Consider the following 18262-nt stretch of genomic DNA (forward strand, 5'->3'; position numbering starts at 1 on the left):
AATTTGTCGAGAAACGAAATGATAGGGTCAGCTGAAATCGAAGCTTTTCTTCACATGTGACCAATCGCATTTGTTGTAGAGGCGCCCTGGGGCTGTGCTCGTATAAGGGCCTATCGACGGCCACAGAGGCGAACATCCACATGATGGCAGTGTTCCCTACAAATCAGCGCGTTTGACGCAAAGAACCTGCATAACTTGTTTTTTTTTTTTTTTTTTTTTTTTTTCTTTTTGCTTACCTCCATGTACGATATACAAGGGCTGGGGCTCTTTAGATTTGATTGATGAATCCGTGCACCCGTATTCTACACATTGAATTGGGATACACACCATGGCCTTTGGCCGTTCAAATCGCTCAAAGAGATCGTCATCTCCAAAACCTCCGCCAAAACCACCACGTCCGAATCAACAACATAGTACAATAGGGGTACCACACAACTATGTTCATCCGTATGCGTTGCCAGCGGGGGCATATTCAGTCAACACGTTTCAGTCTACAGTCCCATATAATCCAGGCATGGCAATGTCTACGGTTCATCTACAACCTCAACCGGCACCACAGCCACTCTATCCTTCCCCAGGAATTGCTCTAAGCAGTGCATCATGGAACTCTCAACCAAGGAAACCCTCGAAATGGACGTCATGTACGAATCTGAACCAATCCATGACCAGCTTAGTATCGCATACAGTCGACAAGACTAATTCCACGATCCTCGATCTCGAGAATTTGGTTCGCCAGAGTTTGGGTGGTGGTGCAAATGTCAAAGAGGCTACATCACGGTTATTAGATCAAGTCATTACCTCGATCGACTTGGGATCTTTTTGTGGGAGAGAAAATGAACTCAGTAAGTCTAGTTCCGATTCGTATTACCGAATGATACTCATTAGTGAGAATAGTTGCTGCATGTAGGATTCCTTCCCAGTCAGACGAGAAGAAAGATCGCCGATCACAGCGAAAAGAGAAGAAATCAACAGGATCTGTAGATTACTTCTCCAAGGTATATCTATATGCCAATTCGCGGTTACCACCTCACTTAACTCCACTAAAATTGTAAGACCACCTCCCGTTCAGATACTATTTAGCCCAACTTGCTGATCTTAAGTGAAGCTATCCTCCAACATATCCCCTCCTCCAGCTTGCTGCCAAGTACTCGCGCCGCGTATACGACAAACCTTCAGGTCGTGAACGGCATTCATACGTGAGCTCAGATTGGCTACAGGGTACCAAAGCCATGGTAGTAAAGTCACTACCCCTCGACGACATGAACACGATCGTCTTCGCCATCCGTGGCACGCAGAGTTTCCTAGACTGGGCCGTGAACGTTCACACAGCACCGACCTCTCCCACCGGCTTTCTAGATGACCCATCCAACTGCTGTCACTCTGGATTCTTATCCGTGGCCCGAAAAATGGTTGCCCCCGTTGCAGCCCGACTACGTAGTCTTCTTGAAGAAGACCCTTCACGCATGTCCTATTCTCTAGTCTTCACCGGTCACTCCGCCGGCGGCGCCGTGGCCAGTCTTCTATATCTACATCTCCTTTCGGAATCGGTAGCCGTGCAATCCGAACTTACTCATCTCCGTGGCTGCTTCAAGCACATCCACTGTGTTACATTTGGTGCTCCGCCCATATCTCTCCGTCCGTTACAGCTCTCTCCTACTGCCCGGAGATCAAAGTCTATATTCTTCGCTTTTATCAACGAAGGTGACCCGGTTTCCCGTGCGGACAAAGGCTACTTTCTCTCATTGCTAGATCTGTATGTTTCGCCTGCACCGGGGTCACTACTAGCTATTTATGATAGGAAGAAGAGATCCGCTCCTGTCCATTGGAGAATCCCCTCATCTGATCTCTCACTCGCTGGTCGACTTGTCCTTCTTCGCCCCCGAGATCAATGGAGTGGTCGTCCTGTGGTTCTGGGGCCGCAAGTCCCTGGTGGTCCACCTGCCCTGCCTCCGCGGGAAAATGTGGATGCTTGTGGTATTACAGACCCTGAACTCCGAGGCGTGGTGTTTGGTGACCCTGTTATGCATTTTATGGATTTGTATTCTCACCGTATTGATGCCTTAGCCAGAGGTGCCTTGAGCAAACAATTATGATGTATCGCAATATGTATCCATTAGCAAGCTATTAAAATATCCAATACCCATGTACTATTTTGATAATCACCACATACATTACGTCGGGCGATATATGTTGGATTATAGTCCCCATTATAAGAGTAGTTGGCTTCTGTGGCTTCTTAATGCTTTACGTGGTTGGCAGCGGCAAACTCCGTGAGATATATAGACGACCTTTCCATGTGAGTGAGACCTATGATTGAGGATCAATCTTTGTAATGTATGGCATAGATCGTAAAGATCACTCACTATTACTGGTTATACCAATGTCGATTTGACTCTTCAACTAGGTTCCACTGTAACATTGGAAATTTCTGTCTATTGAGACAATGTTCTGTGCATGCCTTTGTTGACTGGTTTCTCGGTAATAGTAGCAGTCAGCTCAAAGCAACACCTTAAAGAAACAAAGAAATGGAATAAGAGACCAATGCCTTCAAAGATCAATGCATATTTGTAGTGTCCAATATCTATTTCTACCTTCACAAATATATAATCTCCATCTATATCCTATCTAGAGCTCTCTGATATCGCAAACTAACCTCCGGAAATCCCAAGCATACGATACAGTGTCTGTGTTCCTTCTTTACTTAAGCCACAGAAATAATTATCGTCAAGATGTGTGTACAGACTTACGACATGTGGACTATGTGCAACTGCATTCATTTAGGACGAGTTCAACGTTGCGAAGAGTTCGGCGTGCCATTTTTCCAACGAGCGCGATGTACAGGACGTGTTTTACTAGCTCTCAATATTGGAATCATCGGGATTCCCGAAGACAGGCTTCAGATAAAGGCGGGAATGTGTTCTGAGTGCTCAGAGAAGTTGTATGGAGAGATGTGGGCGCTTCGTTGGGAATGGACGTCTCGTCAGAGTGAGGAGTGGGCGGCGAAGCAGAAAAGCGAGAATGAATAGAGATACGCATACGACGGATCAAAATAAAGCATGGTCAAGATGGTATCTTGAGCAATTGTTCTGGAAAGACTTTATAGAATACGGTGGTTATGCCTTGATTCAAAATCTACTACTCAACGTAGTTCTGAATGTGGAAGACCCTATAATTTGTCACAAAAGGAAGGATTCTCCGTTCTTTACAGGAGATGGGCTCTGTGGATTCCGAAACACATTGTTTGGGTCAACTTGGTATTTGATCTGCTGCAGTCGAGGGAGGTTGGTACCCCAGTATGCCTCGGGAGCGTTGTGCATACGAGGATCAACGTAGCCCGGGTAGGCAGCGTGGGGAAGGTTCCCATTAGTGACAATCTTATCAAGCGCCTCGAGGAAGTTAATCTGAGTCTGGGAGATGTGTCCCAGGAAGTTGAGTGTGTAGGACTGTAGCCAGATGAGCACATCACGGTGGGCGTAAGATGTAGCATTAATGGGAATGTCGTTGGTGTAACCTCCCTGAAGATCAAACAACAAGAACCAGCCCAAAGTTCCCTTATCGACAGTACCAATATACTCAAACATTTTGTCGATAGTATCCGGTGTCATAAGGGTCTGGGCCGTCCAAGAAGTAGACTTGGCGTAGAAATTTGTTGGAATTCCAGCGCCTAATCTCAAAACGAGGTCCTGAGCCCAGTGGGCGACGATACCTAGCCAGTCATCAAAAATATATGCACTACCATTTGCACCAGGGAACCTGCTGCTGAGGTTCATCTTATCATACTCTTCCTTCGTGCCGAAGAAGGTACCGGTAATTGCCATACTCTTCTCAAGTACAGTGAGCGTGGATGCCAGCTTTCGAGTCAACTTCGGGTCTGACACAAAGGCCTGCCAGCTCTTGAAAAGGACCGCCTGCTGCTTGGGGGTGCCAATCTGCAAGCTGTATACAAACTGCACCGCAATACCAGGATCAGGCTCAGTTCGGACCTTAAACTCCGTGACGATACCATAGCCCGAAGCAGCACCTTTGATAGCCCAAAAGAGGTCATGGTTCTCCGTGTCTGAGGCCCTGACAATGCTCGAGTTGGCGAGGACCACCTCAACCTCCAATATATGATCAAGTGCGGTACCGAATTGACGCGAAGTCGGACCAAGACCACCAATTGTGAAATGTCCCCCCGAGCCCACTTGAGGACAAATTCCATGGGACATAGTCCGTCCTCCGGCGTAATACAGCCGTTGTGTCACATCACTCAACAAGTTCCCCGCCCCAATTGTAGCTTGCCAAGTTGTATTGTCCATGGAGAATTGCTTGAGATACCTCAAATCAATCGCAACAGCACCGTCTATTCCTCCAAGCCCTGTCACATATTTCAGGTTAGGCCCCATATCAGATTACTCCCCAATGAGATGAAATTGGAATCTCACCGTGGTTACCATAGCTGTGCCCTCCACTTCTGGCCTGGACTGGATATCCGTGCTCTGCAGCACACTTGACAATAGCAGCGACCTCCTGGGAAGAGCTGTAGTCTATGAGCAAGGAACATAATGAATTATTGTTTCTAATAATACTCACGTGGGAAAAGTCATCGCTGCTGGGGTAACAGGAATGTTCAGGTTGTAGCGATTCACAATGCGGTCGTAGAACGGATCCCCGGCAAAGGCAAAACTTCCCCAGTTTGGCAGAGCATTTTCGAAGCATGATTTCAATGCCACATTAGAACCAATAAGAGGGACCGATACGGCCCCTACTGCCAGGAGAAGGAGTTCAAGAAGCATGGTTGGTCTCGACAAGATATGCCCTTAGTGTCTATAGAGAAGGAGCTAAGAGGGAAAGGAAAAGAGAGAGAGAGATGTATAGAGGGACCATGAAACCACGTACCACGTCACCTCCTAACGGACCTCAGGAATCAAATAAGTCAAGATTATATCAAGTAGGGTTGATCAAACCTCAGTACACCACTTTTGTTAGCTTCCGAAGTCATCTCATAGGATTATCATCCATGGATCGCTTCAAGGCCTGACACATCTGAAAACAAAAGCCCTAGAGAATCTAATTAAAAAGGACAATTCCAGGTATCAACATGAGAGTACATTGAAGATACAAGTTCTAATTAAGTGACCGCATACTGTCCAATGGCGAACATATACCCGATATTAGTATCCGGAGTCTCTATAGAAAGCAAAACCCCGGCCCAGATCCATCCTCTACCATTAATTCTGTACCTTTGCAAGGTGCATATGTAACCCATATGCAATTTCGGCGAAAATAGCTTGACCCCACACAATATGTTTGGGCTAAATATCTATAAAATATACCAAAAATAACTATGTACAAGATCACCATGTCCGACGACTCTGACTCCACGCTCGGGAAAACTCCTGCTTATCTTTTACTCCCAAGCCAACCCGCTTGACCCGGCCGAGACGGGCGAGTGACTCTCCCACGTTATCCAGGAGCGCCTTCTCACTAGCTAAGATCTGTTCTCCTTGGCCATTTTGGTCCATTGTGTCCAGGTAATTAGTATTATAGGTAGATTTGCGAGACGAAGTTGTATCAGCGGTGTTTTGGCTATTTGTAATGGACTCCGCAATGCGCACTCTGATGCAGTGGGTCGGCTTGCTAAGCAACGTCCACAGCAAACTCATATAACTCCCAGGAAGAGGAGTCACAATATCCATAGGTGTATAGCGCAGACTGACGGGGAAGATCTTGGTCTTGGGAGGTACCCCGAGGAGGGAGTTGCTCAGGGTCAAGATGCCGCGACCATTGGTGGTGGTACACTCTGGGAACAATACGATCGGCCTGTTGGGATACTGCTCAACCAGGGTGGAGATATCCACCATCCGGGCTCCAGGAGCCGGCTGCGTAGCAGGGAAAGCGAAAGCTCGCAGAATGGCCTGGAGCAAAGAGATGCGCTCGACTTGGCGAGTGTTGGGGTAGGAGGCTGTGAAGACCGGGTCGAAGATAGCTGCCAGATACACGGCATCAATGGGTGACGTGAAGGACGAGGCGATGACCGAGCCCGGCTGTGGCAGACGTGCTTGCTGCTGCTTCAAGGACCTATGTCGGAAGTGTTAGTTATCAGGCGGAAGAGGCTATAGTTCCAATGTTGTAAAGCGAACCCTTTTCGCACTCCGTCCACTTGGAGATCAATCCACCAGATACTAGGAACTCCAAGGATACACCATAGAGCAGCCTTTTTGCCCAGCGAGCCGATAGGAAGCCATTGTAATATCAAAAAATAGCTAAGGGTGACGAAGATGAACAGCGGGAGCCGGAAGCAGAAGAGAAATATACGAAGGGGAGCTTGGAGGCCGAGTGGTTCAATGGGAATCGGGAGGAAGGGTGCAATCCCCGAGCCTGGGAGATGTTAGTATAACTGTACTTTGAGGGGCTGGTTATCACAGCGGAAACTCACCTCGATCTCGGAACTGAGAGTATCTCTCCATCTCTTGTTATGACAGCTTTGGGCAGAATGAGCTTTGATACGGGCTCAATCACCAACACGTCATGCGCTAAGCAAGGGTGAATGCGCCAGGAGCACAAGTTGAGACAGATAGTGGAGTCTAGTCGACAAGCTGGTGATCTTCACATGCGACTGGAGCTGTCACGTGGTATTATGCCTTAAGGCATCAACTCGCATTTCTTGTACAAGCATAAGCGCTGTAGGTAGGAGTACGAGGTAGACATCGAGGGATCTTGGGATCCAAGGCTCTATGTGGTTTGTTTGATCTTTTCCATACAAAGATATACATTAATATAGCAGGTTCCCTCCCAAAAAAAAAAAAAAAGAAAACACGCTTTGAATGCGCACAGGAGCTATGAATAGTATACAAGATCTATAGGATCACGCCCTGTCTTCCCCATCGTAATCATCCACCACGAATTCCGGTGTCGGGGAACTTGGGGGCAGTTTTAAACTCCAGATGGCTATTCCAACTAAGCAGAAGAGCGTGCTGGTCATCATCCACGCGAGACCAATCCAGAACCCACCAAGACGCAGTCCAATCTGGAAGACTGTCGTGATAGATAAACTCGCAACCACATTTCCCAATGACTGGATAATCTCGATCGCAGTAAACAAACGCGCGGTCTCATCACGTTCAACCAAAGTGGTAATGATAGAGCGAGCAAGGAAAACGAAGCCCGATCCTGAAGTCTGGATGACCATGCTGGGGATCAGAGTCGCGATGCTCGGGGAGAGACCAATGCCAAGGGTTCCAATTGTAAGGCAGAATATACTACGCCGCGCGAGCCAGAGGTCTTTTTCTGTCGATGAAAGTCGGGGGTTGAGGACTCGGCTTTTGAGGAAAGGTAGGCCGAAGAGAAATAGTGGGATTGAGACAGTCGGACGAGCAGATACCAGGAAGTTAGACTGCGCCAGTGTCCATGAATAACGGGTCGATATGTATTGAGCCAAAAACCAGGATGAGCCACGGCTCAGGCGGTATACCAGGAATGCAGTGAGAAGGAGAAGCACTGGTTTTCGATTGAGAATGAACCGGTAGGGCTTGAGGTAGAAGCGGTAATTTGCGCGGACCTTTGCCAGAATAGATTGGTGGGAGTATGAGGGGATGCTCCAAGACGGCGGTTCGTCCTCGTGATCACCATTCATGTCGGGTTCTGCGCAATGTGGTTCCCGTTCGTTGAGATCATGTAAAGAATGTTTTGGTTCAGGCTCATCTGTCAGATCTGACAGCTCGACATTTGATGGTTCGGCTTTACGGGGTGGGAGTGCATGCTTCGTTTCCGGTAGCAACAAGATGAGCATCATGCCCGCCATTACAATTCCGAATCCAATCACCAATGGTATCCAGGGATTCAAGGTCATCAGATAGGAACTAACAGCACTTGAAGCGAAGTCGGCGCCCATTGATACGATGGCAAATTGAAAGAAGATACCCGCTCTATACCACTTAATTAGCACCTATAAAATATACTCAAGTTAGATGAGTAACATACCTTTCTGCCTCGTTGGTTACATCGGCCATCATAGTCCATATAATCGCAAAAGACACAACTGGACCACCGCCAAACACCCACGTCAAGGCAGTAAACCAAAGCGCGCGCAAGGGAAAGATATCCGAGAACCACAACATAACGAGTGTAAGGATTGCATTCAACCCAAACCCGGGAATAGACAAAGCGAGTGTAGATTTGCGGCCACGACGGTCTGCCAGCAGACCGTAGGGAATCGCCAAAAGAGCGCCTGCGAACTTATTAGAGAATATTTTCGTCCTAAATATTCAGATTAACGTACTCAGTGACCCATCAAAGAACATATGGTAGCCTTTCACAGCCGCCAGTTCAGCTTGTACCTCGCCGATCTTACACATGGCCTCGGGCACTTGTCCATCCATGCCGATCTTAGTCGGATCCACAACTAAGAAATACTGGCGACAAGCAATAGACTCCATGATCCGGACCAGTGGGCCCTCCAGGAAAGCGAAGCCGACTTCAACAGCGAGGACCATGGCGAATAGGATCGCCTTAAGGCGGAAACTGATGGCGCTGGCGGAGGCATTGGCCTTCACTGGGCGGCTGCCTATACTCGGCTTGCTATGTACATGACGATGGGCTGGACCGGAGGTGCTCGGATGGGAGTCGAGGAATGGGGCATCCTCGCGGTCCTCGCGGTCGAGAGACTCATGACGTATGGAGGCCATCTTGGTCTGTCATACCGTCAAGTGAGGGTATATATAAAAAGAAGTTCGATCGGATAGTATAAATGAGGGTAAAATCAGACCATTGTCAAAGGTTTCAGAAAGGAAAGAGAACAGTTCTATGTTGTACGTGTAAGCCAAGTTGCCAATCGTCGCAAGCGAATCTGGCACGGTGTCTTGGCAGTTTCTCTTCCAGGGGTTAGGGGGCCGACTTGGCTTCCGGGTATACGGGTATACGGGTACTATTCTTATACATATCAAATTCTTATATTTTTGATGAATTTGTCAGGCAGAAAGAAAACAGTATCCTGATGCCTAGGTATACCCCATTATATACTCCGTACAAAACCCCTTTCCTAACAGTCGTATCCTGCCTCTTCAAACAAGCTTCCCCGAACTTGTACTACTGCCGACAGCTCTAGGATGAATTCATAAAGAATCACCACATTCGTCAGCACGTGTCCAAGAGTCGCGACAGGCCCATCCTTAGTATCTTCTGAACCTGATGCCTCTTCCTCAGCAGACGGGGACTGTGGATCCGCGGGTGCAGGCGGGAACGGCATAGAAAGGCGCTGGCGAAGAGCTTCAGCGGCTACAGCCCGGGTGTTCAAGGATCCTCGCGAGTCGGAAAGGACAGAGGATCCATCCCGATCCCGACTAGAAAACATAGGGGGCGAATATACAGGGTACGGAGACCGGCCACGGGAACCTAGAGTAGAGGCATCCGGCGAACCAGGGTATGACGGGCGGGAGCGATCCGTTAAAGATACTGGAGCCTCCGAGGGCTCCCGTGATCGGTCTGGCGTCTGTGGGCGATCTTCCTGGTGCAAGAGTTCTCGTCGGGCAGCAAGCAGTACATCAAAGTCAGGGAGTTCTCGTTGCCATTGTCGGACCTGGTTCACGAGTTTTTGGAGCGCTAATGTCAATGTCGGAGCAGCTGTGGTAGGCCAAGTTGGTGCCTGATAGGCCCGACGAACGTGTTCAAATTCGTCGTCGATTTCTTCGGAGGATGGGGCCTCATATTGGTTGGGATCAACCAACACCAACCCGTCCAAAGAGAAGAGATGTGAAGATGCCAGGCTCATGAACACACCTGTTAATGCCAGATTGACAATGACACTGTTAGTAAAGAAAGATTCAAAGCACGTGAAGAGGGCCTGCACTATTGGATCGTCTTGCTGGAGCGGTAATGGTAGGGGTAGCGTCTCCTCGTCTTCTTCCATCGATGAAATGGGCAGACACAGGCGGGATTCAAGCACACATGTCGCATCTGCAACATAATTGTCATACGACTCATTCAGCGTAGGGTCATGGACGAGGGATGTTCCCATAACCAAAAGTTGCTCTAGCTCAGCATTCAAAGCGCCAACCGGGCGCTGATGTGCGGGCTGAGTGGGAATGGTATGGATTAGCGCCCGTGCAAATAGATGGTGTCTTTGAAGAACGGTGTTTAACAGGCGCAGTGTGGCTAAAACTGTCTGGCTGTTTGATGACTGGAGTCCCAGTAGGGCCAAATCGCGAAGATTAAATAGTGACGGTGATGGTTGAGCCGCTTCGGACGCTAGCGCAGCTAGCACATTCAGCGATTTCCGTCGACTCGCAGACATGTCCATTTGCTCCTCGGGTTGAGGGGAAGATGCTAGTAAGAAATGTAGGATTCGATGAACCAATTCGCCTTGATCGATTGAATCAAGGATGCGGCACATGTAGGTCAGCACCGCCGCTGTTGAGCCACCAGCTACATCTGATGATTCTAACAAGGAGGGGTATCTGTTAGGATTAGTGATGAATCTATCCCAGAGCGACGAGGGTATACTGACAGGAGTTGTTCCAGAAACAGCACCTGGAAATGATCTAGCAAAGTGTCGTTCACTTCAGCCGATTTGCAATGGTCGATTGTATCCTGCCAAAATAACAGATATGACATGAATGCATCCATTGTTTGACCTAGAGTTGGCTGCAAAGCGGTCTCTTCTTTGGCGTGATCAGATAACGCAATAATGTGAGGAACATTCTCGTCCTCGTCGGTGGGAGTAAATGACAAGCTATATTCAATTAGTGTACTGTTCCATATCGATCAAAGAAACAAACTTACTGTCCCAGCTGGCTGTATAGCGCACCCAGTCCAGTGGCCATGAGCGTAGCCAGGTCACTTTCGATCAGCCACTTTTCTAGATTCTTGGACCGCGACGCGGTTTCAATGAGGTAGAGCAAACCCGTACGGGCAAAGTCGCCGGCGCGCCCTTCATGGTGGACATAGTCCACCAGCAGATAGAACAGAGGAAATTCGTCCTTCCTCGTAGCTCCTGCAAACTCCGTCCCACTTGGGGCTTGGGAATCGCTATCCTGGGCAGTGGGTGTTACCCGAGGCACAAACCATGCGGGCAGGATAACAGGCTGAAGACGAATGTTGTTTGCAATCCCAAACAGCAGCTCGACGAGTCGGCCCTCGATCTCATCCGAGGTCTTTTCGGCGCGGCGGACTAGATCAACCATCGCCCGGGCGAACAATCGGTTGTCCACAACCCCATCCACTTCCGCATCGATCAGCGTGTTGAAGAATACCGTGGCTGATCGGATGACTCCTTCATCATAAAAAGAGAGGGCAAGCTTGGTCACTGTCACAAAAACCTGGGAAGATGCTGCATAGGCGACACAGGGGTGCGGTGCGGGCCCGCGGGCTTCCTCGCTCAGAATCGAATTGAGTCGTTCAACGTACGTCCGCGCGTGCGCAACCGATTGTTCGCCAGAAGGATTATTTGTTGCACGCCATATTTGCTATCAATTGAGTTAGTTGGGGTCATGGAAGCGGACATGGTGTTGGTACCTGGAGGGCATTGCAGGCACGCTTAAAGGCAGTCATACGTTCCGTGGGCGAGGTGGCCTTGGAGGATTTGTTGGGCAGCGCGCGCGAGCCGCCGATAAGACGAGACCACTGTGTTAAGTATATTAGTAGGGATCCATAGAGAAGGAACGAGCACGTACAAAGTCCATTCTGTGAGGACAGCATGATCTCACAGAATGAAAGTGACGGGGTTGAGGATTAGTGGAGACGGTGTTTATCGCGCTGATCGCCGCTTTACAATTACGGGCATCGCCTTTCCAATATACTACATGCGCAACAATCCAAATTTATACAGTTACAGCCATACATATTCCAGTTCCAGCGAAGAAGAAAATGTCAGTCCAGGTCCAGTTTGAATAAAAAGACCGTGCGTGTAAGGGGTACTCGACTCATTCGAGTCTCCAAAACCAAAAATATTCACAGAGAAATGCGCTCCCAGATCTGCCTCCCACTATTTAAACGCCCAAAAAATAAAACCCCCATGAATTTATGCGCCTGATACCAATCCCATCTAGCACGTCGTCAAATCATTTACGGGTCAAGCTCAATCACTCTCATCCTTCGGTCGCCGCCCGCCCCGCTTACGGCGACCCTCATTCTGATCGCTCCCCTCATCTTCGTGCTTCCGACTAGCAGGTTGATCAGGGACCTTAGAGATGATGTCGGCCAAGAAGTCAAGTACCTCATCCTTGGCGACGGCTTGTTTAAGATGCGAAGCTGTGACGCGCTTTGAGTTGCGATCCTTTGCTTCTTGTGCCGCCTTGGTGACGAGGGATATCATGAAGAGTTCGAGAGCCTTGGCTATAAGAAAGTGACTGGTCAGTACATCTTGCAAACATGAAAAAAAAAAAAAAAATATCGTTCAAGGGACGCGCAAAGGATGTACTTACACACAGCAATCGGTGTTACTTGAGCAACCTTACCGACATCCTCATCGGCCTGCATGATGCGCTTGATGCGCGCCACGGGGAACTTGGTCTTTACTTCAATCCCCACACTTGGAGGGGCCGGCGGCATCTCTTCCTCTGTCTCCGGCGCAACAGCGGGGACTGGCGCCATTGCGATCGGCTCTGGGATTGGTTGGATTGCTTCAGGCATAGGTTGAATTGCTTCAGGCATATGGTCGGGAATAGGGGCGTGGTCTGACTGAGCAAGACGGCTTGAGCGACGAGCCATGTCAGAGTCGTCTGGCTGATATGGCGGGACGTACTGCTGGGACACGCGACTTGGATTTCGTTGGTATGGTTGGTATGAATTGAAGAATGGTGATGTATAAGATGTAATTGGACTCGGAAGCACGTGTTGTTGAGGAGGAGGAAGAGAGAAATCAGGAGAGCGAGGCCGATAATTGTCCTCTGTCATGGTCAAGAAAAAAAAAATTTATTAAGTGGAATCGCGAAAAAGTAGGTGGCCCAAGCTCCCTGGAGAGGAGAATCCAACAACCCGACTCGGGCGCCGCTGTCCTTTTTAAATTCCGTCGTGTGTTTTTTTGGTAATGTTTTTACCGGGTTTGACTGTTTTGACTGTTTTTTTTATTTTTTTATTTTTTACTTTTTTACATTTTTGTTCTTATTTTTTCCATCTTCTCTTTGTTATATTCTCTTCTTCACCTTTCTGACTCTTGTCTTTTATTATATTATCTATCCCTATTCCCTGTATGGAGTACTCCTCCTCTATTCCTTTGTTCTATATATTCAAATCTCAATATATTGAATTATCTGTATATTGTAGGTAGTATCTGCTTTCTCCCCCCTCTCTAGGCACCCGTAGAATACCCGATGACGATAAATCCAAAAACGTCGAGTTGAACCAGATGAAACCATAAGCGTATCGCTGTTTCTTCTGTGAACACCAAAAATAACTTGATCTAATCTGAGGGGTCTCATCATATCTACAATGCGCCTTGTTTGCGTGCTCCACGTCATCCCTCAGTTCTTACTTCTCTCTGACATGTAACTTCGGCGAAATAGTTTTTCCGACCAATTTCAAGCATCAACCTCTACACTTCTTACCAGACATTGAAGCCATGTCCCTGAAGCTCTCTGTCTAATCAGGGTTATCTAATATCTCCAGCCATCACCAGCCATCACCAGCCATGGCGGTGGCGGATGTGCCTGGTCTCATGGACATTGCCAGGTACGTACTCACATGCCGATCAAAAATTCGGAATGATGCTAATGATTCTGCAGTACCCTGGCCCAAGATGAGATCCCTTTCAAGTTACGATGTGCCATCTGCAATAAGCTGGCGGTGAATGCATTTCGTCTCCCCTGTTGTGACCAGTCTATCTGCGAGACCTGTATGTTGGAACCAATCTTTCGCACCTGTCGCAAATGGTAGCTAATCTGATATCTGTTCTAGGCCAAGCTTCCCTCTCTGATACATGTCCCGTCTGCACACATACCCCTGTCTCTCCCGATCTCTGCAAACCAAACAAGGCTCTACGAACCACTCTCAAGGCTTTCCTGCGCACTGAAGAAAAGAAGCGGGAAAAGGACCGCCAATCTACGGCACCTCCAACACCATCCATTGTCACTCCTGCAGAGACAAAAACACCTGCCCAGGATTCATTCCCTGATCAAAATAGGGATGAACTTGTGACATCTGTGGAAACCGACGCACCTCTACCTCCGTGTCCTACAGAGCCTGCAGATTCAAAGCCTCAAGAACCGGGAATAGACACACCAGCTCCGGACACAGTTGGAGAGAGTATTCCAGGGCCAAATGTCTCGAATTCGGCAGATCAGCCAGCTCAGGTAATTTCCTACTACTGTCACACACTCTACTTTCCTAAACTAACCCTTTGTTTAGCCCGAGGCAACTGGCGATCAACTCAACCGCGAACCGGTCCCTGAGTCTATGACTGAAGATGCCGCAGTCAACGAAATTCCAGTAAATGGAGAACCTGCTCCCACGGCAGAGGAAGTTCCTGGAGAATCCGGTACCAACTCGATGACACCGAACATGACCGGCAACTTCCCCGCGATGGGCTGGAACGGGAACGGCATGAATCCTTTTATGGCTGGCATGTTCAATTACCCGAACGCGATGGGTAAGATCAATATTACCAATTTTTGCCGTTTCGACCTCGCTAATCTCTCCACAGGTATGCCCATGGGGATGGACCCGATGGCAAATCAGGGAATGTACGGAATGAACATGGCTGGCATGGGCATGAACTCTGGGATGAACTACAGCGGGGGCATGTATGGATCCTTAGGATGGGACGCATCCCAACAGAACAACAATATGTGGCAAGGCGGCCAAAATAAATTCAATCCAAATGCTTTCGCAAATGGCACGGGTCCTCCTTATGGCGGAGCATTTGGCGGGTCTAATATGTCTGCTTACCCTTCTCACTCAGACTACCAGTCTGGTTACTACGGCGGTTATGGTCGTGGCGGTTACCGAGGTCGAGGCCGGGGCCAGTTTCATGGCTCCGGTCGTGGTGGCTTTGGACCCATGCAAGGTCATTACCGTCAGGGTGCTAACTCAGGCTACCCCAATCAGAACCCAAGCATGCCTAATGGTCTGAACGGTACTTCAATGGATGCCCAAGGTAACATCCAAGCAAATGAGACTACACAATCAGGTGAAACTGAACCCAATGTACCGGGTAATTCAGATCTCCCAACAAACACACACCAACCCCAGGGAATTCCCACCATTGACAGCCTTGATAATTCTGTACCAACTGGCCCTGGATACGGTAGTAATGGGTATGGCCAATACAGATATGGTCGGTATGGACAAGAACGGGGACCTGGCGTCGAAGGTGCCCCAGCTGCTCCGCGTGCCATGCGGCAGGGGCTACCCAATACCAGTGTGCTACGACAACGTGGCTTCCAGATTCAAGGACGAGCAAGTGTTTCTGGGTAAGACCTTCCCCTCTTTTGTCTTTTGTTTTGTCTTGACGATATAAATTCTAACTGTCAATAGTGAACCCACTGAGGACGATCGCACAAGGGCTACATCCACTGCCGTGTCCCAAGGTGCGCAGTCTCGATCCCAATCCCCCTCACAGAATCCAGCCGCTCGCCCCCGTTCACTATCTGTTCATGGTACTGAAGACGATCGTGAGAGTCGGCGTGAGGCAGAAATCAAACGCCAAGATCGGGTTGATGAGCTACAATCCGACGCTCGTCACTCTCGCTCCCCATCCCGCGCATCCTCGCGACGCCGCCATCACGACAGTGATCGGGAGCGGGATAGAAGAACCACGCACCGTTCGCAACGCTCTCGTCGTCATCGCAGCCGTAGCCGCAGCTCAAGCCGAAACGGTGATGTCCGTCCCTCTGGTCGCCTAGACAAGATTGCAGAGAAAGATGAATCAAATGGCAGGATCAGGGCGTCCTCCGAGGCCCCAGAGTCGCGGGATTTAGCAAGCCGAATCAGCAGCACCTACCGCTCCACCAAGGATAGAGGTAGTCGACGCGAAGACGACAGATCACGAGAACAGGACCGAGATCTCCGACGCCGAGATCGTGATCGTGATCGTGATCGTGACCGAGACCGAGACCGAGACCGAGACCGCGATCGACGTGGTAGAGACCGCGACTCTGATCGCGAACGTCGCCGTGAGGGCGACCGCGATAAAGACAGAGCTCCCGAGCGGGACCGAGATCGACCAAGGGAGCGTGATCGTGATCGTGATCGTGACCGTGACCGTGATCGCAAGCGTTCTCGCCGCGATCGATCCCCATCTACCGCCGGCGGCGACCATCCCCAAGCCCGTCGTGTGAAACGTGGCGATGAGGAGCGTAGTAGAGACACGAACGGAGCCTCGACCAAGAAGGCCGAGTCCGATAAAGACCCTTACACACTTGAGCGCGAAGCACGCAATAAGGAACGCCTTGAGCGTGAGCAGCAGCATCGTGAAAAGGCCAAGTCTGGCCGCCGCCGTGATAGCCGGCAGGACCGTATGGTGGCGGGCCGTCGCATCAACTACAAGTACGAAGATGAACTTTAAGCTTGGAGTTTGATTTTTGCTTTCCGTACAAAATCATGGGACATGGCGTCAAGGGTTGTTCTCTCACTTTCTTGCATGTTATCTCCTTGAGCTGGTATGTGAGCTTGTTCAACAGTAGATATGGGATTTGTGTAAGCTATCTGAAACGGCTTCTTATGAATAGAGGCAATGCCACTCCAAGTGGTGAAAATGAATTTTCTATTCTATCTGTGCCTTGCTGCGGTGATTCCTTGTTTGATGTTGAAAAGAAAAAGATCCATGTGATCCTTGTAGCTAAATCGTCTACCAGTACAACATATGTACCAGCTACTGGACGTGAAGAGGCCCCCCAGGAACTAGGGTGATAATTGATTAGGCTGAAGATTCCTCGTCGGGAACCAGGACGATGATGGATTGGTCCGGGGAGTCCTCGTGGAGAAATCGAGAGATGATGGATTGGGTCGGGGATTCCTCGTCAGGAACTAGGATGATGATGGATTGGTCCGGGGAGTCCTCATGAAGAAATCTAGAGATGATGGATTGTACTGGGGATTGGACTGATGATTGGACTGGGGATTTCCTGGACTCCCTGTCATCGCTGTGCCTGAAACAATTTAGACTGCGACAGAAACGCTTCATTGTTACACTTGAGCTAAGGTATTACTGAACATGCAATGTGAGAGATGAGGAAGATGGATCTGCATTGGAGAAACTATTAAGATACAGGGTATTTATACCCCTGTAAAATAGCAAGCAAACTACTACGTATGTTGTAGCAAACAGCATACATAGCTTCTATAACTGTGACAGCATTGGATTTCGTCACGATATATACCCTAATTCAACATTCACCTAACGCCTATACCACATCCTGGTAACCTGGGTCCTACGCATCTTCTTCTGTAGAAGAAAAATCCCCTGCAGAAGTGCCTCGGCAGTTGGTGGACATCCAGGCACATAGATATCCACTGGCACGATGCGGTCCACACCGCGTACAACATTGTAACTGTAGTGGTAATATCCTCCACCATTGGCACAACTGCCCATGCTGATCACCCATTTCGGATCCGGCATCTGATCATATAGTTGTCTCACTGCCGGTGCCATCTTGTTGACTACCGTACCGGCCACTATCATGACATCGGCTTGCCGTGGCGAGGCGCGGAAAATAATGCCCAGGCGATCCTGGTCGTAGCGTGGCATTGAGGTATGCATCATTTCGATTCCGCAGCAGGCTAGTCCGAATGACAAGGGCCACAGGGAGCCTTGCCTTCCCCAGTTGACTAGATCATCGGCTTTTGCCCTAATAGCGGGAAAATGTTAGTACAGATCAATCGGATGCAAGTTATTAATTGGTTTATCTGACGTACAGAAGATACCCGGATGCCCCATCTTTCTCCTTCTTGAATGGTAGGGGTGTAGATGTAGAGCTGCTAGGTTCTGAAGATGTGCGTACGTATCGTTTCGTTGCGATAGTGGGCAAGAGACCTAGTGACCATTGCTTTGTATTGGAGCGACGGAGTATATTTCGAGAAGATGTATTCAACAGCATTGTCGCTAGCTAACCAGAATATTTGCTAGCTCGAGAGGCAAGTGTAAATGGTGAAATCACCTCATTCATCTCGTTCGAGAACTTTTATAGATATTTCCAAGCAGGTGGTGTTGATTGTCCAATGAAAGGGCAGATATCAAGAGTTCAGCCAATTGGAAGTGTTAAAATTCGGCGACTTGATGGGTCCAATTTTGCTAACCTCGCCGAATTCAAGACGCCGACTTCATACAATCGATTAATTGCCTTTCACGATT

General features: G+C 49.0%; 7 protein-coding genes across 7 annotated transcripts; 2 read left to right on the forward strand and 5 right to left on the reverse strand.

Moving 5' to 3' along the window:
• Window positions 1–661: 661 nt before the first annotated feature.
• On the forward strand, window positions 662–2093 carry PGRI_023310 (lipase family protein; the record flags this gene model as incomplete). Its single annotated transcript, XM_040790044.1, has 4 exons — window positions 662–842; window positions 895–1048; window positions 1106–1753; window positions 1799–2093. 4 exons carry the CDS (start codon window positions 662–664, stop codon window positions 2091–2093), a joined length of 1278 nt encoding a protein of 425 aa, XP_040646997.1.
• Window positions 2094–3176: 1083 nt separating this feature from the next.
• On the reverse strand, window positions 3177–4775 carry PGRI_023320 (FAD-binding oxidoreductase; the record flags this gene model as incomplete). The annotated part of the gene is made up of 3 exons (XM_040790045.1): window positions 3177–4357; window positions 4425–4519; window positions 4573–4775. The coding sequence occupies 3 exons, from the start codon at window positions 4773–4775 to the stop codon at window positions 3177–3179; spliced, it is 1479 nt and encodes a 492-aa protein (XP_040646998.1).
• Window positions 4776–5336: 561 nt separating this feature from the next.
• On the reverse strand, window positions 5337–6449 carry PGRI_023330 (lysophosphatidic acid acyltransferase LOA1; the record flags this gene model as incomplete). Its single annotated transcript, XM_040790046.1, has 3 exons — window positions 5337–6060; window positions 6123–6360; window positions 6419–6449. The coding sequence occupies 3 exons, from the start codon at window positions 6447–6449 to the stop codon at window positions 5337–5339; spliced, it is 993 nt and encodes a 330-aa protein (XP_040646999.1).
• A 398-nt stretch (window positions 6450–6847) lies between these two features.
• Window positions 6848–11657, reverse strand: PGRI_023340 (Major facilitator superfamily domain, general substrate transporter; the record flags this gene model as incomplete). Its single annotated transcript, XM_040790047.1, has 8 exons — window positions 6848–7907; window positions 7963–8209; window positions 8261–8672; window positions 9068–10433; window positions 10484–10708; window positions 10759–11441; window positions 11491–11598; window positions 11649–11657. 8 exons carry the CDS (start codon window positions 11655–11657, stop codon window positions 6848–6850), a joined length of 4110 nt encoding a protein of 1369 aa, XP_040647000.1.
• A 395-nt stretch (window positions 11658–12052) lies between these two features.
• Window positions 12053–12684, reverse strand: nctA (negative cofactor 2 transcription regulator complex subunit BUR6; the record flags this gene model as incomplete). Its single annotated transcript, XM_040790048.1, has 2 exons — window positions 12053–12309; window positions 12399–12684. The coding sequence occupies 2 exons, from the start codon at window positions 12682–12684 to the stop codon at window positions 12053–12055; spliced, it is 543 nt and encodes a 180-aa protein (XP_040647001.1).
• Window positions 12685–13603: 919 nt separating this feature from the next.
• Window positions 13604–16477, forward strand: PGRI_023360 (RING finger protein; the record flags this gene model as incomplete). The annotated part of the gene is made up of 6 exons (XM_040790049.1): window positions 13604–13644; window positions 13698–13807; window positions 13870–14264; window positions 14320–14560; window positions 14615–15383; window positions 15448–16477. 6 exons carry the CDS (start codon window positions 13604–13606, stop codon window positions 16475–16477), a joined length of 2586 nt encoding a protein of 861 aa, XP_040647002.1.
• Window positions 16478–16828: 351 nt separating this feature from the next.
• On the reverse strand, window positions 16829–18008 carry PGRI_023370 (NuoB/complex I 20 kDa subunit family protein; the record flags this gene model as incomplete). Its single annotated transcript, XM_040790050.1, has 3 exons — window positions 16829–17060; window positions 17322–17759; window positions 17827–18008. The coding sequence occupies 3 exons, from the start codon at window positions 18006–18008 to the stop codon at window positions 16829–16831; spliced, it is 852 nt and encodes a 283-aa protein (XP_040647003.1).
• Between the last annotated feature and the right edge of the window lie 254 nt (window positions 18009–18262).

This window comes from Penicillium griseofulvum (assembly GCF_001561935.1).
Source record: "Penicillium griseofulvum strain PG3 chromosome Unknown contig_80, whole genome shotgun sequence".
Lineage (NCBI taxonomy): Eukaryota > Fungi > Ascomycota > Eurotiomycetes > Eurotiales > Aspergillaceae > Penicillium > Penicillium griseofulvum.